The 17,182-nt window shown below is 35.6% G+C and overlaps 1 protein-coding gene across 1 annotated transcript; it reads left to right on the forward strand.

The window, feature by feature from the left end:
- The first annotated feature begins 4,487 nt into the window (after window positions 1–4,487).
- On the forward strand, window positions 4,488–11,894 carry LOC135692555 (ubiquitin-conjugating enzyme E2 N). The gene is made up of 5 exons (XM_065210724.2): window positions 4,488–4,647; window positions 6,514–6,615; window positions 7,544–7,688; window positions 8,112–8,252; window positions 11,148–11,894. Exons 1-5 carry the CDS (start codon window positions 4,618–4,620, stop codon window positions 11,183–11,185), a joined length of 456 nt encoding a protein of 151 aa, XP_065066796.1. The 5' UTR covers window positions 4,488–4,617; the 3' UTR covers window positions 11,186–11,894.
- Window positions 11,895–17,182: the final 5,288 nt, after the last annotated feature.

Below are 17,182 nucleotides of genomic sequence, written 5' to 3' on the forward strand. Positions count from 1 at the left end.
CCTGTAAATTAAACCCCAACAATCAAGCTGGTAAATGTTTCATATTCCATTCATGAATGTTCTTTATATCTAACTTGAAATGGCAAGGAATCGCTCCCCGTCCACATAATGCTATTTGTTATGTGACGTAAGTTATAAGAACCGGTACCCATTTGGCCGACTTCCATCTCCTGATTTTCTTTTCCCCATATTTTTTATTTTGTTCGTTTACAAAATTCATCGTCTGAACAGAAAAGGGGAAAAGGGCCCTGTAATGATCCTTAAAGACCTTCGAATTTTGTTGACTATCTTCTGTCCTTGTTTTTGCCTTATCTTCCTTCTCCAATGTTAACACATTTTACTACGTCCAAGATGCTCTGTTCTAAAGCTAAAATTATTGCCCGTGGCTGTTCCTTTTCTTGTTAATGTGATTCTCTTGCTGTATAATTATGCTAAGTTACCATGAATGATCTTCTCCTCAGCTGTTTCTTCAACCTTTTTTTTTCTCCGAACTTCTTGAGGCCCATTTTTTCCTTATCACACTTCTTCTTTAGAGTTGTCCAAGCTTGAAACACAGAAACTCAAGAATTCGAAGCTTCGTGTAAACATTCTTGTCACTTAAATTAATGACAACCAAGCACAAATTTTATACGCAACGTAACATGGAGGTTCGGCCTGACTATAAAAGTTTATGCGAAAGGATCTGTGAAATTACCTATAAATTTTAAAAGAAGAAATATTGATAATTTGATTTGGTTTCTTCACAAGAGCTATTCAGAAGAAAGGGGAGCGCTGAATGATATTTCTACCACGTCCTGTTGTCACTTGCTTGTAAAACTGGAGTTATTTTGTCAAGGTGTATTCGGGGTTGTTATCGGGTTTAACGTAGCCTTGAAGCAGGTTGTGTCAAGCTTTCTTTTTCTGTACCATGGAAATGCAAGTGATTATTCTTCACTGTTTATTCTGAGCGAGACCCATTGGCTACGACGAAAGTGGTGTACATCCTGGCTGTAAGGGGTCATTGATTCTCTCCAATGAATCAGTTTACTCTTTCAATCCCTATGCTGATGCACGCCCCTTTAATGCGGGTACAGTACTTCAATAGCACACTGGCTCCCAGATCTCGTTTGGCACAAGGCTGTGGGACAACGCCCAGTACAACAGGGCTGCGGTTGGTATTACACCATTTTTTCTTAGTTTTATGACAAGCTGAGCTTGTTATTTGTATGGTTTCAAACAAACAAGACCTTTAAGCCATAGCCTGATTCGAAGCTAACTAAGCGAGTAGAAAACAGATTATCGGCAGATAACTAAGCTAGCTGTGTTGCCTACCGATGCTCGATGTTAACTAGCATGATGTTCTTTTTTCAAACAATTTGTAGCACACACTAATCTTATCATTGTTGCTGCTTGATGATAATTGGAAAAGTTATTTGCAGGTCGCTTTATTGAGCAATCAATTGTAAAAGGGCTTGTTTATCGAATTTCAATTAATCTATATTTCTCTAGGGCCGGCGAAACCGGGGGGGCCATGCCCCCCCCCCCACTTTTCTGCAGAGCCAAAGAAAAATTTTAGGTAAAAGTGGAAATAAATAAAGTATGATTCTGTAAGTAACTTTGCCTAGTATTATCTTAAATGTGTCCTTAGCTTTACCTTGGTTGCTATGTCTTTACCATAGAAGACAAACATAAAATTGAATATGGGAATTAGATCGAAGAAATCGGTCATTGCCTAAGTTTTACAACGAGTAACAGCGTGGCTTCGCAAATAGATCGAGAAACCTAGTCCAGAATAACTTGGTGACAGCACAAATTGACGGATTTTCGTTTTTTCCATTGCCTTAACTTGGCACACAAGGTCTATTTGTTAACGAAAACTTTATCAGAAACATTACAAAAAGAGAGAAATCAGCTGCTGAAAGAAAAGAAAGAGCTGCAAAGAAAATTTTTGAGGATATGAGAAATTAAGTATCAAAGTATCATCAAGATAACTTCAGAGATTGATCGTTTCAACGCTCCGCGGTGCCTGATTTCAAGTCAACATCACAATAGACGCGACTATGCGTCACATTCAGCCAAAATTCATTTTAGATACAGTTTCTGGCCATCCCTAAGACACCATAATTTTAAAATTTTTCTTGCCGCCAACAGGTGGCGGCCTTTCCTAAGCCCTTTCAAGACTTTGATATTTTGGCCCCTCCACTTACAAATACGTTTCGCCGGCCCTGTTCTCTTGCTATCATTACCTTTGTCTTGATGCAATTTCTACCCTGTTGGTTTTTGGTTTGATCACCTGAAATATTGCATAATCAGTTGCTATCGCAATGCCTGTCTTTGTGATAATACTCTTAGCTGCATACTCACATGAAGTACTTCGTTATTAATGAAACTTGGTATTTTTTCCAGAGCAGGTCCGCATCAGCTACATGATGCCAATTAGCAAAATCTGCATATCAAATAAAATTATGCATGTATGTATGTACTTCTGCATGTTGTCATGAATTTGTTTCAGATGCAAGAATTGCTCCGAATACGAGATGGATCGATTCCGTAAAGGAGTATATCGTCCCAAGGCCGATTTACTGATGATTTGTTGGTTTGAAGAAGCAAGTCGACCAGTCAAAAATTAATTCCTACTACAATTAATGATTGGCCTTTCGTTACCAGTCATTATCAATCAAGTATGTTGTTTATCCGAAACGTTCTTGTCTGAAACCAAAATTTACAACTCAATTTGGTTTCAATGCCTAAATATTTGAGCATTAAGGTTTTCAAAAGGAAAGCATGTAAATCCACTGTTGTTTATTGTTAGCTGTTGTTGTATGTAGGGAACTAACATGTGGAAATATTTTTCACAATCTTTCATCAATGAAGACGATCAATGAAAAGGCCCGAGTTTTGAGATTTGTGGTAATCCACCCCTCAATCAAGAGACCAACAACTAACGTCTTCTCCAGGACCTTCCATTTATTAGGTTATCATGAATTTATGCACATCCAATAGGATACCAGTATCCATGGTGTTTAAACGCTTTCTGCATCCTGAAGAGCAATGCTGGACTACAGCTATTTTCTACAAGCTTTTTTTCCTGTAAGTAATCTTGAAAAGGGAGGACCTTCTTGGAAAAGGTATTTGCAATGCAATTCTTGTGAATTTTTGGAAAAAAATGCGACTTTAAAAACACTGCCGGCTTTAATTGAAAAAGTGAATGACACTAAAATTGTGTTTTTTTCATTTTAGATCCATTTTATAACATTGTTTATAACTTATATTATTTTTTATTGCAAATATTATACTCAATTGATACAATGTATATGATAAAGCCTTTATACTCACTGGCTTGTGTCTTGAATGTAATAGCTTCTGCATTTTTCTGCCCAAAGTGACTCTTAACATGAATCTGTCTGGGCTATTTTTAAGTTTTCGAGATACTAGCCTCTTATTCATACTTCTTTATCCAACCTCTTACAATAAGCTCTGACGCGCATCGCATAGGCATAGGGAATAAACGTGATGTTTAGCGTTTAGCATCCGCTGCGCCAACGCTGGCACAGACAATCCAGGCCTATTTAAAGATAATTATGTAACACTTTATAAAGACCTATCCTTTTAGCTTATAAATTTATCGAAAAACAAGTAATGGTCTGTCGATAAACCATTAGAGGCATGTAGACCACAAAGGGGGATCCCCCATAGTGGTTGGGATTCACGCATTCACGCATAATTATTTGACTTTTCACGCATTCACGCACTGCAAAAGTGGACTTTCACGATCACGCAAACAATAAATGTAATATCAGCTATTGCTCCTCAGAGCCCGGTTTGAAGGACTACAACACAAGTTTCAAACTTTGAATACCAATTTGAAATTTAACTATCATTGGTTTCTTGCGTACCAAATTGAGGCAATTTTTAAATTATCGTTCAAAATTTCATCCACGAATTCACGGAGAGTTAAAGCCTTTTCACGACACAATGCAAGGAAAACTCATTTTTCACGCTTCACGTAGGAATCTTAATTCACGAAATCACGCATAAAAAATCGAGATTTCACGATTTCACGCACGAAAATACGGCCAATAACGCAGTAGTAATTTTTTTCAGAAAAGGAATAAAATATGTAAAATGCAAATTGTTGGGTGTTCCAAGTACTTTTGGCAGGCATTGTACCACTAGCATAACGCATTGTCCAATTTGTGTTTATCGATTTTCGAACTTGTTTTGAGAAAATTCATTTGACCTTTACACTATCGTTCGCAAACATTTTAGCAAAGTTGTGTTCTTATTTAATAAACAGCAGCGCGTTAATTTAATTAAACCCGATCATACTCAGTTATTCTGATTTAAATATTTCTAGATGACAATTTTTCGCCTTTGAGAAAGCAATGAATTAATTTGCGTCGACCATACAACGACCTGCATCTACTGATCTTTTTTTCAGATCAGTGCCTGCATGCCATAATATTACATTGAGGTGAATTGCAGCTGCAAAGATATGACATTTTATTTTTTTGAATTAGGCTATTTCTACGAATATCCTGCCACTAACGAAATAGGCCGTTGTACGCCCAGCACTTCGCTTTGGAACATCCAGTTGGCTGCAGACATCGTTGAAAATCTTAGAAAACTGATATCAACATGGCTGCTTTGCCACGAAGAATAATGAAGGTGAGTTACATTATCTTTTACTCTCCCAAGTCAATTGCTGCTTGCTGAAGAGACAAAGGAAGTCCACGACAGACCATGGCCTAGGAGGCTGTACTAGAAACCGACCTTGCATATCTTTTTTAAAATCCTTTCAGAAGGAGAATGCTAAAAGACATTCAGATAGTTGATTTGTAAAAATGCAATTGACTTTTGGTATATGTGTCTTTTCAGTTATTAAAATGTCACAGAATTATTGATTTTATAAGACTTGTTGCTACCTGTCAGTTGTTCTTTGATCTCGTGTTTTCCTGCAAATTTTTGTATTGTTCAGTAGTTTGTCAAAGAAGCCACGACTTCTTTCATTTTTAGACAGTTATGAAATGTGCTAAAAGGAAATTGCTTTGCGAGGAAATTTCTTTGCTTTTTACTGGTGGTATTTGATTAATATCTCAAATAAGTGGTGCACAGATTGAATCTAGTATTACCCTTTCTTTGTATTATTTGTGCTGACCTTTCATTATTCTTTGTAGATTCTGTGATATATTTTCAATGATGAACATACCCTGTAAACATTCCCATCGGTTGTTGAACATTTAGGAAATTTGAACATCAAGCCATTGTAGCCATTGAGTGTGACTCCATCCAATTTTTTTTCCTTTTTATTATTTTTCTATATATTCTGCTTTAACTTTCCAAATTTGAGTGTTATAGTACGAAAGGTAAATATACACTCTAAAAATCCCCTCAGTTGTTGGACATTTTGACATAAAACATTAATTCCTTACAATAAAGTTTTGTGAGAAACACTTGACATATTTTGATATTTGTTATCAATGTTAAATTGGTATATTTTATATTTATTCTGGTGAATTATAAAATTATCAGGAAGAGCAGCAATCAGGTCTCTCGTGTAAATGGAGGTTTTCTTCCTTTTTAGAATATTTTATCTAGGATAGAAATACCAGAAATGAACCTTTTGTGCAGGCTGCCAAATTTTTAGATATAAAATGTGTGAAGTCTAAAAATTCCCCTTTTTTAATTCTGGGATCAAACTAGAGCAAAAAAGAAGCACTAGTTAATTTGATTGTGGAACAAATCAAAGACACTTGCATTGAGCACCCACCAAGCCTTCTTCTTTTCATTTTTAATTTTCTGATTCTTTGCAAGCATTGCCATTCCATTCTCTCCAAAGTTCACATAACTACATATGATTATCAAACTAACTAAAGTATTTAAATGTACCAATGATGTATCAACCGAGGTGGAGCAATGATAAAAAATAAACATCCTAATGTTGCTAGCTAATTCTAAAACTAACATTGTAAATTGTCAATAATATTTAGGGCTCAAGGGTTGCTTACAGCCTCAAATGAAAATTTTATTGTCATCTGTGGTTCAAATGATACTTTTCATTTGCAAAAGTACACACAATAAATCTATTTCGAATTTATGTTGGGAAACTTCATAAAAAGCTATTTAAAAAATCATTGCCTGTGTGTGACCTGATATGGAAAGATATTCATGAAAAACGCACAAAATATGGAAAGGCTGGAAGGTCTGATTGTTTGGATAAATTATGAAAATTAAGTTAGAGAGTGAAGCTAGATATCATGTGTCTAGGGAAAATTTTTTCAGATTGTTTAAGAAAATAATGCAGATGTATTACTAAGAATTTTTGTTTACTAGTCAAATCTTAAAATTCATCCATGTGTTATATATACATCAAACAAATTCCCAGCCAAATCTTTGATACAAACTATTCTTTTCACACAATTGTGTCAATGCATATATTTTCATTATTCCAAAAAAATCCAAACATAAAGCACATCTTAGCAACAGTGTACATCAACTGATGGGCTTATATTCAAGTTAACATTGTTGTTGTAGGAGACACAGAAGCTTGTTGCAGAGCCTGTTCCTGGTATCACTGCAAGTCCAGATGAAAATAATGCAAGATATTTCCATGTAATCATATCTGGACCAAAGGATGTTAGTATCATGAATTTTTTCAAAATTCGTTGTTTTGTTGTTTATGGATAATTGTATAGATGATGCCAAAAACAAAATTTTATTTAGCCTATCAGATAAAATGTTGATTTTTTAGCTGTTTGTTCAATTTAACATTTCACTAAAAGACCCAGTTTACAGTTAAATTTGTTTAAAGGAATGCTGTATGTTGCCACTTTGCCACTTATTTTTGCTATCAGCAACTTTATATGTTTCACTATGTACCATTTGTGTATCAAACCTTTTAATATATGTAATCTTTGAATTGTTTATATTTTGTAATATAATTAGAATGATCTTGAAATTATTTTTGGTTTTTTAATGAGTTAATGCTTCCACTCACATGACATCCAGGCATGTGGTTGCACATGACATCAAAGTTAATTCAATCAATCATTTTGAAGAAGTGTGTTGCATCTTTGAAGTGCCAGAAAAAATAGCAATAAATATTTGATCTTAAGCCCACCGCACACAGCAGACTTTTGTCTTTGAAAGACAAAAATGTTTGTCTTCACAAATTGCACACATGACAGATTTCCATCTTTGAAGCACACATTGGAATTTGCTTGGTGGGCAGTTGCAAGAGAACATCTTCATGTGATCAAAACATGTTTAATTTCGAAGACTGTCTTTTAAAGACAAAAATCTCTGTCTTTGAAAAGCGCATACGACAGATTTCTGTCTTTAGAATGCTGAAGACAAAAAATCTTTATCTTTCAAAGAAAAAAGTCTTCCGTGTGCTATGGAAACTTTACTGACCAGGGAAATTTTCCAAAAATCAAGGCATGCTACAGAGCATGCACATATAATTGACTGCCTTGCCAACAAAAGCCGGTAGATATTTATTAGAATGAAATAATAATGAAACCTTGTAAGTATACTCTAAACAAATTGCTTAAATTTTTTCTAGTCTCCATTTGAAGGTGGCATTTTTAAACTGGAGCTATTTCTTCCAGAAGAATACCCTATGTCTGCGCCTAAAGTTAGGTTTATGACAAAAATTTATCATCCAAATGTGGACAAGTTAGGAAGAATCTGTCTTGACATTCTTAAAGGTAATTCCATGCGTAAAAGCGTTTATTGTTGCCATTTTTGTTTGAAATTGATGTACCTATCTTGGTTATTCTTATTGAAACTTTTAACATAAATTTCTAGTTATGGAATATATCATTATTTTCTATCTCAATGGACCACTTGGCCAAAAAATTTAAATTTTTTAATCCTATAACGTTCCTTGCAAATGTAAGATAAATTGCCTTTTTATATGATATCATATCTCTAAAATTTGCCTTTTAGATAGGATCTTATAATAAATAGAATTTCCCCTTGAATCTCTCTGAGTCCTTTTGTGTCTCAGTGGAGGGGTCTTTGCCATACAAGTTGCTTGAGTTTTAACTTCAAGTCATTTGAAAATAAACATTTGCTTATGGTTAATTTGATGCATATCATGGTTTTGATTAGCCTTGTTCATTCAACAGACAAATGGAGCCCTGCATTGCAAATCCGAACTGTGTTGCTTTCCATTCAAGCATTGTTAAGTGCCCCAAATCCAGATGACCCCTTAGCAAATGATGTTGCTGAGCAATGGAAAGTTAATGAAAGCCAGGCCATTGAAACAGGTACACATTAATATTTTTGAAATTTTGAAAGGGGGAAAAATCTGCATGTCAACTAATATAGAAAGAAAATATTGTTCAAACTTCTTAGATTTAAATGCTGTACATGTGTAGTGTCAATAAAGATAGAAAAGTCACTGAATTTTTGTGTTTCATGTATTTCACCATTTCAAAGATCAGGCCATCCACGGAAAAGCATGCAATCTCACGCGCACACCTTGGCAAATGCCTTGTTTCCCCTAGAGTGAGGTTTATCCCACACCTTATCAAGGCTATAAGTTACCACCTTTACAGAAAACATGCTGAGGCCCTGTTTTAATGATAACAATTTCTTTTCATGTTGCATTTGTTGTACATGCCTGTTTACATGTTACGGTTTCCATTTTCATTTCATCTTGGATTTGGGGCTCTATTTACACAAGAACCTTTTAGTGCACCAGAGCACTATACTGAGGGGATTTTTCCTTTGATTTATTATCCTTTGCACGGCAGCATTTTATTTTGAAATCAGATTCAATAGTTTACAAGTATCAGATTGGTGTAGACTCACATTTAGAGCGATTTTGTTTGAAAATGTGAAAGCAGTATGAAGCAGATCAGATTGGATAGTTAGCACGTTTACATTTCTTCGTTTTCATTTTAATCTGTCTACTAAGAAGTAAATGTCCGTTTTTATGGGTTCACGATGCTCACAGAAACAGAGTGAGTAAAGATAGCTATTTTTGGATTTGACCATTGACAGTATTTCCATTTTTCTGAATTTGTTTTGGAGCCTTGACCCCCCCCCCCCCCTTTTTTTGTGAGTTCCAACTGCTGATTGAAAAGGAGTAGAGTACCAATATCACCCCATTGCACCCCTTGTTTGTCGTTTTTACCATTCACACTGCTCCATTTTCATTTCTATCCATTTTTATGGATATGCAGCACCCGTTCACACTTGTTTTTTTTGGACGAAAGCAGAGAGGAAAATATCAATTTTTGTGCACAAAAACTGCTCACAGAATCAGTGAAAAAAGTAACCGTTTTTGTGATTTTGACTGCTCACACTGCTTCAGATTTTGTTCACATTGATCCAATGCGTTTTCAGAAACCTCTATTCTTGTGGATATCCACTTTTGATAGCATTTCAAAATCCTCCATTTTTGTTTCATTTTAATGCTTTCTTGTAGAACTTTTTTGTTCCAATTGCAAAATAGCTTTGCAGAAGAAAATGTATTGTGCAAAATAAGTAGTTTAAAAATGGGGTAAAAATTTTAGATTTTCTTCTTCGAATAAATGTTTATAAATACGTTGTTATGCTAAAATACAAATATCACCCAATTGTACCCCTTGATATGACAAAAAGCGCGATTCACTGCATGCCTGCAAATTTATTCCTTGTATGGCCTGAAGGTACTGCCATTTAAAAATCTTACTATAATTCAAATGAGCACACTGTGAGTGCAGGACACACTGACCTTCTTTAGTATTTGTGGTCATATTTTGAACTGTAAATTGAACAGAGCTGGTAGTTGATGGGAAATCATTGCTATGGCTCTATGTTCCAAAATTTTTGTTTTTTAGCTGTTAGGTCCCAGTTGCTTTCTTTATTTGTGTATTTATGTAGAAAATTGGAAATTTTACTCTTTCATTTTGTGGCAGAATTGACAGGAAGGGGCTTTATAGAACATTTGAAAAAAAAGATATGTTGTCACCTTTTGGCAAGATTTCATTAATTGTATTGAAAAGCAAAAAAAGTTAAAGTCATTTAAAATTCAAATACACTATTGTATACCATTTTCTTCTGAAAAAACAGTTTTTTATTTTTGGTGCGAATATTCCCTTTGACCTTGATGCATGTGTCACATGTGGATCTTTGATCAACATTGACTTTCCACATGCATAAATCAACCACTACAGAATGATAAAGCATCTTATCATTCTGTAGAATTTTCTGAACATTTTATTTTCACATAGCGAAATTCATATGGTCAAGCATAACTTACATGGTAACTTTATCATCAAAGGAAATACCAAAAGTATTATTCTCTTTAAAACATTGCTTGCTTGTTAAAGCTCGATTTGTATAATGATGTGGTAGCATTCGTAAAAGACCATGGTAAAACTGCATGAGACTACACCAGCCCATTGGTCCAACATGGTTACACTTATGGTCGGCTTTTATGCCATTTTTATGTTCTTCTCGGCAAGTCTTGCCACATAGCTCAAACTTGAATTGCAATGCCAGCCTCAAATGCAAAGGCCTATGAAGTTATCTCTTTCATCATTGGAAGTGAAGTTTCAAGAGGTCTCTCCAAATAAAACGGAGACCGTAATTCTAAAAACTCTCAAATTTAAATTTTTTTTAAATCTCAAATTTTTTTTAAGAATATTTCTATCATACAGTTTATTTTTTAGGGTGGTAGCAAATATTGAATCCCTATTTAATTTCCTCAGGTTTTTTGCCAACCTATAGTAGATACACTTGCCGATCCAAAAATATTACAACGCAGGCAAATTTTGCCGACCTGAAACGGGCTCGGTTCTTTGCGTATCTATGTTGGTAACGCTGGTTTTAAAGAGTTGCTTTAGTTCTCATTTATTATGAAATGTGATTCACAAAAGAAGGGCTACTGATCAGCAAATGGTTAAAGTTGTTGATGATTAGGCAGAGGTGCTGGAAAGTGACAATGGTTCAGATATTTTCTATGTTTGTCAGCTTCAGCTTGTGTAAGTGAAAATTTGTTTGGGAAAAAAAACGAGCCACTCACTTGAGTTTCTGGCCCATACATTTTAAAGTGACTGTTGTATGTTTGACAATTAGGCCGTTGTCAAATAAATTAGACACATGTTGAAATGTGTAAATGAGACACATTTTTATATTTATAATTAATATGTTGTGATTTTACTCTGTTTTAGCTAAAGCTTGGACAAGGCTATATGCCTCAGGGAGTTAAAAAAACTACGGACAGTAGAGCATATGATGCATGGGGAAGCTCAGATGATTTGAAGTTTCAGCTACAAAAGTGAGCTTGCACCATCGTTGTTTAAAATAATTTCTTAATTTTGACATTTCACTTCCAAATACCAGAAAATAAAGTTTTCACCATCGTCCATAGAAGTAAAAAATCACAAGAAACTAGAAGGGATAGCAGAACATAAATTCACCGAATATAGCGTTTTATGCAACGATAACTGAATTCATATTTTCTGGAACTAAACAACTTTTCTAGGGAAGTTTATTCGTTTGATCAGCTGATTTGTTTAAGCTTTATCTGTCATTGGGTCTGCTTTTAAAGACGTATATCAAGTTTTGAAAGCAATACTGCTCATCTAACTGATTCTTGAAGTTAGACTTTAGCAGATATTCCAGATTCCCTTCAGGCCATAGCATTCGTATATGCCTACGCGTTTCGCAATATCAGTTGCCTACAAAACCAGATGTCTTGGGTTCTTTTTTTATATCCCATGCTTACACCTATTGGCTTATTTCCAATTTGATAACAAATTATAGCGTTTTAACTCCCTTTATCCGAATCAAGCAAGTATTCCTCAAATGAGGTCTGGATCTTATATGTACGTGTTGCTGTAATTATCGCCTAGTCGAAAAGAGAGCTACTAATATGTATTTAGTGTATCGTCATAACATCGGTGAAAAGCGAAGCATGTCTTGTCATTTTCCTTCAAGAACCTCTGTTCACTTAATCTGCCTATTAACACAGAAACTTGGAATGGGGGCAGGGGTGGGAATGTTTGAAGGTAGGTAACGTACATTCTGCTGCTGATTAAAATGCATGAGGAATACCGTAAATCCTCGAATTGCCCCCCCCCCCTCGAATAAGCCCCCACCCTAGAACTAAAAATTGTCAATAAGCCCCCCCCTTCGAATAGGCCCCCACTGCTACTGTAAATTCTCGAACCCCTCCATTTGATGCTTTTTGCCATCTGAGGTTGCCTATGGCGTTTTATTGAATTACCACAACAGATTTATACTTCTTGTAGTAATTAATTAAATGCTCATAAAGAAATTCCTACTAGAATAAACGAGGTATTTTAATAATGTCTTCTTAATGTCTAGAATAATTTTATAAGCCCCCCCCCCTCTCGAATAAGCCCCCATCCAAAAATATCAAAAATAAATAAGCCCCCAGGGGGGTAATTCGAGGATTAACGGTACTTGAGTTGATTTGGCTGAACTCCCCTGTTGGGGCTTTTCTTGATTAAAAAATAGATACTCTTGGCAGGAGAATTTTTATCAGTCACTACCATCTACAGCGAACTTACCTGAGTCGGACTTGCATGATTCGGAACTTCCCTAGCTCAGATGAAAAGGTATTTTCCCTGTCCATTTGGTATAGAAAGCTATCTATTTTAACCGCACAAGTCGGATTTCGTAAGTCGGTTAATTGCGTTAGTTGGACCTTTTCATGTCCCTCATGGAAATTACATCACATAGACTATACAGTACCGGATTTTGCACATTCAGGGGTATTTTATGATGCTCTTTCAGGCTCCGGAATCAATATTCAGAAATTCTAAAAATATATATTTTATTACGTCATCACTTCGGTACTCTCATCAAATGTTTATCTCATTGTTCATGCCTGTTTTGGAAAGAAACTTGTGACTATTTTGGATTCTTGGAGGCATTATTGATATAATTAACGTTATACAATTGATGATATTTCTATTCTTTATATCCTTGAGCTAATAGAAAGTTTTTTACTTTTCGGTGCTTGATACGGTTTTCAATTTCGCAAATCGGTTTTCATACGTGTAAGTCAAAATTCACTTGTGTCGGTCTATTTCATCTGGTTCTAAGAGATCCGTCCTAAGAGATCCGACTTGGGCGTTTGACTTCGTAGCCTATAAAACGTATGGTAAGACCAATAGTATCTGCAGTAATAAAATTTTCATAATTCTGTCCATAGTTTTCAATATATAGTTTATATTGGATACAAATATACTCCCCATATTTGAGTTATTTTGCGCGTAACATATCGACCATTGGGGCTGAAAAAGTCAGTTTATTCTGAAACTCTATTCTGGCACTTAACCTTTTATTTCAACACTTGAGAATGTACAACTTGACAATAGCAGGCATTATCTTCCAATTTCTACAGTGAGTTTCCGTGAAAAGAGAAAGGGGTTGTCTGTATTCTTAATAAATGCTTCAAAAATACTTTTGGGATATGCTTAAAATTGGTTTTTTAAAGAAATCAGTGCGCATTTACACGAATTTGGTCAACCAAAGAGGCAGGTAGAGTTTAAATAGGAAGGCTGGACGGTAAATGATCTAGTTTCAAACCAGATGCTCCAGCAGCTTAACATAATACTGCTGCTCAAACATCAGAAGTCAAAATTTGAAAATTTGAGTATATTTGCTAAAACTGTTTACTGGTTTTCAGATTTATGTCAATATTTGTCCATATCTCACTTAAATAAAAAGGTCTCAATTTAACAAACGCTCGACGATTTTTCTGTATTTTGAAGCGTTCGCGAATCTAAATCCCCCTGTTTCTGTAAAATGCATTTCAAAACAGCCTGTAGACCTTTTGGGACGTAGAGTTGTGCCCCAAATAATTACTGATTCAGTTGCTTTCAGTCAGTTGCTTTCCAATTTGACAGCGTGATAACTGTTGCTTTAGATTAGCCGCAATCTTTGTTTTTCGTTTTGGCTTGCCTTCTTTACTTTCAGTCCTTCTGCAAGATGAGTTCGCTTGCATGAATTTGAGGTGCTCGTGAGTAAAATAAACTTTCTGTTCAGATATCTATAAGTAAGTGCAGTTAAAAAATAAAAGCATTTGTTTCAATGAAGTGAAAGCAAAGTAATTTTTGAAGACAAGCAAAGTATTAATTATCTCAGAAGTATGAAAATCCTTTAAAATATATGGGGTCTTAGGTGCAAGCATGGCTTTTTATTTACAATCCTCGTTTTGAAAACGAGGACTGGATGAATTATTCCATCAGTTTGGAAATTTTTAAAAAGTTTAAAATCTTTGGAAAAAAGGAGACTTCTGAATAACTAGCAACAGTTAGCATCGCTTTTGAGTTTATGGTTCTGACATACAACAAGGGGCGGAGCTTACCTACTTTGAGAGCTCCTGGCCTTAAGAATTCCATTACGTTTGGTTATATTGTGTTGTATAACAAATTTTGGAACGCCGAAATTTCTGCGGGGCCGTGGCACACAGCATCAATACCATATCAACACTGAAGGCCAAATAAAGCTCTGCTGCCAATCGAATTTTTTATTTTCGCAGCAGGAAATTCTCGATTCCAGTAGTGCCTCGTCACAATTTTCTGCTATCTTCTGATAGGTCAAATCTCAAAAACAGAAATTCAGAAGTTTTTTGTTTTGATAAATCAAAAGAGAACAAGGTATTCAACAAGAAGAGAGGTTTGACCTGTCTTGGGCGCTATGCAACACATGTTCAAAAGCTTGACAGGGTCAAATATTTTATTGATTGATTGAAAGCGAAAATTTAAGGTGTAATAAAATCATCCGGGCAAAGATTCACTTAATTCAAAATATTGAATTATTCAGAAATGTTAATCAAAACATGACTCTAGGTCGACGTGCGGCTGAAGACTCGCAAGCTGGAATAAAGACTCGCCATTCTCCGCCACAACTACTATTTGGAGGGGGGGGGGGGGAGATGGGGAAGGAAAAGGATAGGATAAAGAAAACTGCGGAAGAAAAGGAAAAGTGGAGGAGCTGCGAAGGAGGAAAAGAATAGCGGCACTTCCTTTCCTCTTATCCTCCGCCCTCCCCCTGCTATTCTCCGCACCTCCACTTTTTGTCACTCCCTATCTCTCTATACGATAGCTTCTGTGGAGGAGAGTACTAGCTCATGCCCTTCACGTAAAATTTGGATGCAGGATATTTGCTATGACGGGAGGAAGTCATGGAACAGGAACTTTTTTCTCAACTTTTTTCCTCAATTTTTTTAATACTTGCAATCAAGGTAACCTCGCTATTTTTATAGTAGTTAGTTAGGTTAAAAATTTAAATTTTTATTGCAAGCTTAGAGGTTTAGTCAGTTGTGATTAACAAATCTTTCCCAAAGTTGACTTCCCCCACCTATTTACCCCGGTTTCTACATCATTGATAAATGCGTGGTTAGGTTTGGTGATCGCCCCCCCCCCTTCCCCCCTGCTTTAATCAATTAAAAAAGTGTTCAGCGTGACAAACTTTTAGACAAAGTTTCGCTTGAAAATTAATTTGTTCGAAATGGAAAAGTTGTCCTGCATGTCTAGGATGAAAAAAAACCAAGAACTGAAGCAGAGTATTTGAGTGCCTAAGCTATAATGACGTAAACGCTGTTATTGTTTTCAAGTGATGAAAATTAACTGGTCATAAAAAAGTAAGTCCAAGCCAGTACCAACATCCGTTCCAACGTCTAACAAAGTTTTTTCACTTTCCGTTTGACGCTTGATTGCCTGAACATCTAAGCTTTCCGGAAATTGCTCGTCACAATATTTGTTCAATGGGTAGAACAGTTTTTCTAATGAATGCAATCTGAAGAGAAATCTTTCAAGGGAGTTTGTTTATGATCGACATGCACTCAATATTGTTAAATTAGAGGCAACAAACGAAAGATAGACACGTAACGCATAGTCAGTCGTAACACATCATAAAGGGGGGGGGGGGGAAACAGGCCCCCCCTCCCGACCCCAAAAGTTATTAATGTATTTCTTACGCATCTTCGGTATTTTTTATGGTTTGCTTATGAAGGTGACATTTTTTGATGCAAGAAAACACCTTTAGTATGGCTCAATCGGTTACATATGGGAAATCTAACACAAAATTTTCCTTCTTATTTAACAATCTCTTTTTACTACTATCACCAGATTACGCTCCTTACTGCGTTTACCATATATGGGAAAAGCATACAGTTAAAGCAAAAGCGAAACTGTATTGAGATAAGCGGTAATACAGCTCATTTTAAACGGTAAATTCATTAAAATTTTCCAATGTGTATTCCTTCTCGTTTCGTGTACAACGTGGATATTGCTATTCGGAGTACAGAGCGTAACAGCAGTGTATCGTCTTCAAGCATCCTGTGTAGTCGACCAGTTTCACTTTTAACCCTTGACCTGGACCTCTCGTGAGCCTAACCCATTCCATGAGTTTGCCAGTTCTAGTCATAGAAATTGTTCTTGTCAAAATTCAAGCAAGCACAAGTACATTCCTATTTTTAGAATGCAGCTTGTATATATCACCCGTAGCTTGTAGTTAGGGAGATGCAACTGGACATGATGTATGACTGAACAATGTTTGTTGAAAAGAAGCTGACCTTAAAAGCCAAGAAGCTTGCGGTGTCTCTTGTGGCCTAGCTTATATCGCTTATTTAGAACTGGCAGTGGTTCTGAAAGAGTGTACTATACCACGTTGCACTCTTCAGGGTTTTTTTAAAGAAAGTTTAGAGTTGCACATTTTCTCGGGAGCACTGTGTTTAAGGAATGAATAATTCTTATAAGTAAGTATAAACTTAATGTACTTGATGCGCAGGTAAAGGTTGAAACTGAAAATATGCATGTTTCATTGCCGTGCTTATGGGAAATAAAAGTTATATAAAAAATTTTCTCTATCTAGATTCATAATGTAATATCAATTTGCAGGAATAGCAAGATGATTCTCCCTCAACCAGGAAGCAAAAATATTAAGTATATTATAGTAGAAAGCTAAATGTTTCAACATATAAGAACAATTGTGAGTTACTGGTTATATAGAATCACAAGGAACCAAACTCAACCATGTAGAGTCTCAAAAAACGAAATTGTGTTTTTTGGAACGACATTTAAAAGCGTTGTAATATAAAATTCTTAAAAAACTTTAGTATCGTCTTTATTTTGTCGAGCTATGCCAATGGAACGATATTGATGACGATAAAGCAAGGTATAAATAGCAATTGCACAAAAACTTTACAACCCGTGACATGGCTCTGATT

This window comes from Rhopilema esculentum, chromosome 3 (genome assembly GCF_057945365.1).
Source record: "Rhopilema esculentum isolate cy_ngs chromosome 3, ASM5794536v1, whole genome shotgun sequence".
In the NCBI taxonomy this organism is placed as follows: domain Eukaryota; kingdom Metazoa; phylum Cnidaria; class Scyphozoa; order Rhizostomeae; family Rhizostomatidae; genus Rhopilema; species Rhopilema esculentum.

Coding starts and splice junctions, on each gene's coding strand:
- LOC135692555 (XM_065210724.2), top strand. CDS start 4,618: ATGGCTGCTTTGCCACGAAGAATAATGAAG. Junction 6,616..7,543: donor TCATATCTGGACCAAAGGAT/GTTAGTATCATG, acceptor AATTTTTTCTAG/TCTCCATTTGAAGGTGGCAT. Junction 7,689..8,111: donor CTGTCTTGACATTCTTAAAG/GTAATTCCATGC, acceptor TTCATTCAACAG/ACAAATGGAGCCCTGCATTG.